This window comes from Arachis duranensis, chromosome 8, assembly GCF_000817695.3.
Source record: "Arachis duranensis cultivar V14167 chromosome 8, aradu.V14167.gnm2.J7QH, whole genome shotgun sequence".
In the NCBI taxonomy this organism is placed as follows: Eukaryota; Viridiplantae; Streptophyta; class Magnoliopsida; order Fabales; family Fabaceae; genus Arachis; species Arachis duranensis.
The window spans coordinates 15,109,841-15,117,970 of record NC_029779.3 but is presented as its reverse complement, the minus strand read 5'-3'; the positions used below and the strand labels follow the sequence as shown (position 1 = coordinate 15,117,970).

Here is an 8,130-nt window from a genome sequence, read left to right as displayed (position 1 = left end):
ATATATATATATATATGATAAAAAGTAAAAGAAGAGTATAAAATAAAATAAAAAATAAACATAAAGAAATAGAAAATACTCTATCGTAGCATCTTGACCACCAGAGAAGGCAGAGATGGCACAACATTTGTCTATATATCGACATATTCACAATCAATAAAAATACAGATTATAAGTAAATTTTTATTTATCTACATGTTTTATGGGTCTTGTTTAATCTCTTTATTTTTTCTTTATTTCTGTATTTAGAGTCCACAAAAAAACGTAAGAAAAAATATTGAGTATTACGATAGTAATGACGAAGGAATCTCATATGCTAAAAAGGATTCTCGATTCCAAATCCCTGCATTTAAAAGGCTTATTTCGGATGGAAAATGAAGGTAGAGTCCATTTTTATAAATCGCATCCTTTCAGAGGAAAACAAGGTTCGACTGCTGCAAGCCAATTTTTTTGCCTGTATATAATAAACTGAATTAAGAAGATTTAAAAGACGGTACAAAAAGAGTTCAATACTTTTAATCTGGATATGACTTACTTCACCCTTAAGTAGCTCCGTGATATTTGTAACAATTTTGCATCTTCACTGAATCCAACAATTCAAAATTCATGAAACATGTAACAAGAGATAAAAGTATTAAATAAGAGGAAATGTAGTCTCACTTCACTTCAGAAGTAACCAAGGAGAACCAAATTGGACTAAAACCCTCTGTTGCTTTCACAATTTCTATTAGAATTATATGAATTTATTATTATTATTATTATTATTATTATTATTATTATTTGCAGTGTCCACCAAACACCCCAAGATTCTTCCTCCTTGTTATCTATGAGGGAAGAAGTTAGTTAAGTTAGTTATAATTGTAAGTCTGGAATCTTGTTTTTAATTTTGGGTTCTACGCATCTATACAAAGAATTCTGTTTTGTTCTGTATTTGAAAACACATCGAAGCAATAATATTTTCCATAATATTCATTTCTTCTTCCCTCTGTCTTAGTTCTCTGGTTCAACTTTTGAAGTGTTTTTAGAACATTAATATTATCAATAAGGCCAAGGTCTTCTATCCCATCCCAACGCACTCCTTCTCTCAAAGAACTAAATCCCAACTTAGGACACCAATTTCATAATCTAAACCTACGACCTCATCATTTGAATTCCTCAAATTCATAATTAATTAACATACAAACATTATCAAGTCATCAAAATCATCTCAATCAAATAAAAAGGCACAAAAAAATTAGCTCCATCACAATCATGCTCAAAAATAGAGGAGAGAAGTGGTGGGAATATATCCAGCCTCACAAACATCTGCAGCCGGGATGCGAAGGCCGAGGAGGCAAAAAGACGACGGAGAAGACGCGAAGTAGAGGCAGCAAACAAAAGAAGCGAAGTCAGCCAGTTTTTGAAGCGTGGCTTAAAAAAATAGCGACGGGACATTTTTTGTAGTGAGTTCAAAGTCAGCCACGACAGTTTATAAGAACAATGACATATTACTCCTAGAATGTGTTATTTTATTTTTATTAATTTTTTAAAATAATTCTTTTATTCTCTTTACAAAAGCCTTTTCATAATTGACTTCAATTAAATGATTAATAAAATGTGACACAAATATTTTTGATATTTTATAAGGCCACAAATATGAGAAGTGCTGCTAGTTAGCTAAATGTTCTATTAAAGATGCTATTAAAGACATGTAGAGATCACCGTATTTTCTTTATGGTGCTTAAGACATGATCATATGAAGGCTAAATTGGTCACCATCCCATCAAATTTGAAGATAAGGTAGTAAATAGGTAACAGTTGTAGTCAAAAAAGTCAAATACATGAGAGATGATGAGAGGAAGCAATCAAGTAATGCATGTTATTTTCTTGAATGGTAGTGCTACATAACATGCCTAGCTATTTCAGTCCCTATTATTTACTATGATTTTAATTACGAGGTATGCTAAAAGTGTGAGGAGTATATAAAATTAGTCTCATATTAAAAAAATAACAAAACAAATAAGATAAAAAAAAATTTATAACATAAGGCACCTATTAAATTGACGACGGTTTAAAATTTAGTAGCGGATACGTCGCCGTCTTATCTTATTTTTTAATTTTAGCTGCCGAGAGACATGTCAAGAATTGATTAGTTGCAGAGGGTGCAGTTGGAGAAAGCATTTTGTTGTGTTAATGGTGGCTTCTGCAGTTGGATTTGGATCATTTCATGATGATGAGTTGGAGGCTGACATGCACATGCTATGGCCATGAATCTTGGTACCACATCTCCAGGCATCACTACTGGCAAACTCTCACACTCCTTCCCCTGTTTTAATTGAGAATAGATATATGATTATTTATGTAATTTTTTTATATTAATTAATTAAAATGTTTGAAATAAGTGATATCATAATATTTTATTAGTAGAAATTTAAGTACAGTTGACTTTACGTGAAGTTGATAATTGAGAGCTGTTAGATGAAAATTTAGCAAATCAGTTAAATTATCTAACGACTCTCAGTTATCAATTTGACGTGAAGTCGATTGCACCGGAATTTTCGCCTATTTTATTGACACTATTTATATAAAGATGATAAAAATAATTTTTTAAAATTATTTATTTGACTACAGTTAAAAACCGTACTCTAAAAAATATATTAATAATAAAAGTATAAATTATGAATAAAATTAAACATATAAGAAAAAAATAATTATATAAATAATTTTAACTAATATTAATTCAAATGATACTGAATTTTTTAAGTTTATTTAAAATAATTTTTTTCAAAATCTCAAGTTCACAATAAATTTTATTTAGAAAATTGAAAAATAAATAAGAATTACTAGACTAAAAATAAAACAATTAGCAATAAGCCAATAACAATTAGTAGATTAAAATATAGATCTTCAAAAAAAACAAATATTAAAAGAATTATAAAAATTACAAATAAAAACTCAATTCATAAAAATTATTAAATCCACAAAATAAAAATATCAAAATGGTAATAAAATAAAAGCAGAAAAATAAAATTATAAAAATAAAATAATCTTCTAGTAAAATTTTTATTAAAAATTTTAAATGTTAAATAAATTAAAAAATTAGTATTAACTTTAAAATAATAATTTTAAGAATATAATAATATTTTTTAATAAAGATAACATTTTTAATTTATGTTACATCTCCAAATTCTAATACATGACTATCTATTCAATAGACGAAATAATATCTTTATTTAAACTTGAGTCTGGCCATATTTTAGTAACTTGTTATGATTTGAAGGTTAACACTAAGATATTTACCCATTTTAAAAAGATTTTTACACAAGGTAAATAGAAGTTTTGAATTATATGATGTTTAGAAAAATTAATTACCGGAAAAAGAAAAGATGGGTTTTGGTGATGAGTTGAAGGCAAATCTGGTTGTTGCATCCTCATACGAGGGTGGTGAGGGTTGTTGATAACACCATAAGAGATTAAGAAAGCTTCGATCTTCTCCCAATGTATGCAGCAACAAAAGAAGAAGCACATAAATAAAATGAGAGTTACAAGAAGAGCCAAACCCAAAGGGAACCCAATAGATACATGCCTTGATGTGCTCTCTTCAACAATCTCCATCTTCCTTCTCTTCTGCTCTCATTTCACCTGATTCACACAACTATGGCATTTGATAAATATATATAACAAAAGAGAATTGGAGGCTTTTGTTTTGTTATGTTCATCTTATTGGGTGGTTGATCATAATCATCATGCACTATACAATTAGTGAAGTAGTATATTTTTTTTGTCATGAAATTATTGGACATTTTTTATTAAACCGGTTATTTATTTTTTTAATAAACAAGAATAAAATCATTTTATTATAGCAACAATAATAATTTTAATTGTCTGCATTATAATTATTAGATCCAATTTGATCCGACTAATTTACACAATCTTAATCAAATAATGTTTAAATTTTTTTATAAAAAGACAAATATATCCCTGATTTTTATTTTAAAAAAATTCATGATATAGTGGATTATGTAAATTAGTCGGTTCGACCGAATCTGATAATAATTGGGTTTATTGTTATCGTTATAAAAGAATTGGTTTTATTCTAATTTGTTAAAAAATTTAAAAATAACCGGTTCATTAATACGTCCCATAATAATGCGACACATAAGTGTATTTACAAAAAGACATTTTACCAAATTTATGGAAGCATCCTCTATTTTTTTATTATTAATTAATAGCATAGCTTTTTTGGCCGCTTTTCATATTATTAAATATTAATGTAAGTTATTAAATTAAAATAATATATAATTCAATAATTAAAGAGTATGTGAGGAATATAACTTATAAAATCAGATTCAAATTCTCATAATATTAAAATGTATAACTCTCTAATTAGATAATTGTATAAAAATTTTATATTATTAAAATACATTGATAGTGTATAGTTGTTTAATTATATCTATTATTTTAATTATTTACGTTATTAATGTAAAATATAATTTTTTTGACATAATATTATGTAATTAGTTGTAAATATAAAATTATTTTATATTAATATTATAATAAAATTAAATTTTGTTAATATATAAAAATTAAGCTAGATTATTATTATTATTATTGTTGTTGTTGTTGGCGTACACATTCACTTAATTTAGAAGCATTTTGATTAAATTATATATATCTAATCAAACATGGGGTGCTATACATACTCAGCCATGGAGGGAGGAAAATAATGATGACAACATTGTCTGCTACTTATCTCCAATAAAGTAATTAACGTCATTAAGATTGAAACCTAATTTATGTGCACATCAAAGACGACGTTGGTCGTCCACTTTAGGGCAGTGGTTTGACATATTAATCATTGATGTTGATGTGAGTGTGCAAGTGTAGAAGTATGTGGAGGTACATTTTCTCTCGTAATTTGTACGGATGAAAATTTTGTTTTGTTTCAACTATACAAAATATGTAAAATTTTAATTTTTTTTATATATTTATTATGTATTTACTAAAAGATTAATTTTTTATTTATAATAATTTTAACATGTATTTTGATTAAGACATATATTAGTTAAATTTTAATTAAACACAAATTAACTAATAATGAATCTAGCTAAGCAATTCTAGTTTTATAGAAATTAATTAACTTCATTTCATTCATAACATTTTATACCATTAGGTATTACAATAAAATTAGGCGTCTAAATATTTTTTAAACTAAATGTCTAACTAAATTATCGCGTGCTATGTCTTTTTTTATATATATTATAACTTTTATTATTATTATTATTACTATCGTTGTCTTTTTGTTTTAAATATTTTTTTAAACGTCATTATTGATATCATTATTGTTGTCGTTGTCGTTACCGTCACATTTTTTTTTAATTTCTTTTTTTCTCTCATTTTTTTATTATCATTATTATTGTCTGTCTTTATATATATATTCAGTAAAAATACTGAATACAAAAATTTTAGTATGTAATACAATAATTTTATGTATTAATTATATCTATAAATTTTTATGCTATTCGAAAAAAATTAGTGCAAAACACAAAATACGTGTTTGAAAAAGGATAAATCTCTTCAGTGTTATATTTAACACACTCCCGAGATTAACAGTGATTTAGATTTTAACTCTCTTACTGTTAAATGTTAATGATCCTCAGCCTCCAAAAGTGGGGCTTCATGGTCCGGTCTCCCATTTTCCCCATCATCACGCTACGTTCCTCTAGAAAGATCTATATTGTATTCACACCTACACCTCAATCCCTCTTTACATGGTATTTTTTATATATTAAATTATTTAATAATTTATAAAATTATTTTTATGTGAAAATATCATTAACATAATATACAATATTATATAAGATAGATAAACATACTAATTTCAAAATTTTGTTAGCTACATGCATGAACGCAATATATATCCTTTTAAATTGATTATGACAATTTATTATTATTTTATTGATATTAAACTACAAATTAGTTTTTGAAAATATTTATATTATGTTTTAATTATATAAAATATTTTAAATAATTATTTGAACCAATAATTAATATATATTATTTTAAAATTTATTTCAAGAGTATGAGAAAAAGAATATTGAAATTGCTGGCATATAAGTATTTGGTGGTCAAGAATAATGTTAAAAAATATTTTCCATTTTCCATTGAAATACACTTAGATACTACGTATGAAACAAATACCATATCTAAAATATTTCCCGCACTTAAATATTATAACAAAGTCTCCATCATTCTTATATATGTATGGTAAACGTTAGAGTAGTGCAACAAATTAATTAATTGTTGTCCCACTCTCCGATTATAAATAATTAACATACCTTTAATCTTGCATTGCCACCACTTAATAGCAAGTCTCAAATAAAGTGACAACAATCTAACCCTCAAGGATTATGTGGTTGGGACAGCTTTCCAATATAAGAAAAGTCTTCCACTTTAAACTTATATTAATATAATAAACTAATAATAAATAAATAAATAAATAAATAAATAAGGATAAATTATACTTTTTATTCCTAAAATTCGGTAAAAATTTTAAAAATATCTCTAAATTTTATTTTGTTTTAATTTTGTCCCAAAAGTTTTCAATTCGTATCAAATATACCATCGACGGCTAAATTTTCAAAAAATTTAAGACCAATCTAACAATAATACATAAAAATTATGTTTAATTTGTTTGTATTGAGGGTTGTTCTTATGAAATTGTTGTTGAATTGGTCTTAAATTTTTTGAAAAATTAGCTGTCAGAGACATAGTTGATGCAAATAAAAAACTTTCGGCACAAAATTGAAACAAAATAAAATTTAGAAATATTTTTAAAACTTTTATCAAATTTCAAGGACAAAAAATATATTTTACCAAATAAATAATTAATAATAACAACAATCATAATTTTCCTATAATAACTATTCTAAATACATTTATTAAAAATATCAATGCAAAATTTAATTTTCATTCAGAAGATAAAAGATTAATGCTCTTAATGTACCTATAATAAAGGTTTAACTATCTTGTATTTTTAGAGTACATATTAAAATTATATATTAAAAAAATTAAATTTTCAATGCAACTATTTTGTATTTATTAAAGAAAATTTTAAATTTTTATAAATAATAATCTTATATTTAAGATACATATTAACTAATCTCTTATAATAATCTTAACATACATCTTTAAAATAGTTATTAATTAAACTCTTTTAATAAAGATATGGTTTGGCCTCCCACACAATGACACAACTATAATGGTGGTGTACCAGTGTTAAGCACGGGTGCTTATAAAGGGTGCTTTTAAACAATGCAAGACCCCACAAAATGAAAAGTGAGTGCTTAATAAATGATGATTAGGGCGGCACATAGATTTGTAAGTGCTGTAAAACATTTGAGATTCAAATTTTACATTTTAATAGGGTTTACATACATATCTGAAATTCTTTATTTGTAGTAGTAAGACCCATAATCAATTATGATGACAATTTGAAGACAACAGGGAATTTCCATCATACATTATTTTCGGATTATTACTCTTCAAACCACCATCTTTCACTTTTTTTTTTTCAGAAAAAGGAAGGACCAAAACATGTTTTTCATCATAGTATAATAATAAATATATGGTGACGTCTGTGGCGAATGAAGATAATCCGTGGCTAAACTAAGGTGGCTAAGGCGGAAGAGCCAACCTGTGAAGAACACATTACTTGAATGGGGTAGAAGATCATATTTGTTGACTCTACTAATACACAGTAGATTCATTAATGGAGATATGGTAAATGTTTTCGACGCTAAACCATGATAATTAACAAATAAATCATTGAATGATGGGAATAATTTGTAGTTAGCTTTTTTGAATGTCATACACTCCCATTATTGAAAGATGGGGAGAATAGAAATAGTAACTGAAAGATAAAATTAAAAATTTTTCAAATTTATGAGTTGAATGAACAAACATTCAAAGTACTTGGAGAAATTAGGGTTCAATCTAAAGTTCGGTGCACAGTTGCGGGAGGTGGGGCGAAGGCCATCTTCGACGCTCGCTTCTAGAAGTGGATTCATTGAGGAAGGTTTAGGAGAAGGATAGAGTCGTTTGTGATGGCGACCTCACCCGATAGCAACATCAGGATCTACCTATTACTGG

General features: G+C 26.3%; 1 protein-coding gene across 1 annotated transcript; it reads right to left on the bottom strand.

Annotated features, from left to right (window-relative positions):
• Nucleotides 1-1,828: 1,828 nt before the first annotated feature.
• Nucleotides 1,829-3,640, bottom strand: LOC107460957 (uncharacterized protein At5g65660). Its single transcript, XM_016079391.3, has 2 exons — nt 3,352-3,640; nt 1,829-2,305 (listed from the first exon to the last, which is right to left on the bottom strand). Exons 1-2 carry the CDS (start codon nt 3,592-3,594, stop codon nt 2,129-2,131), a joined length of 420 nt encoding a protein of 139 aa, XP_015934877.1. The 5' UTR covers nt 3,595-3,640; the 3' UTR covers nt 1,829-2,128.
• Between the last annotated feature and the right edge of the window lie 4,490 nt (nt 3,641-8,130).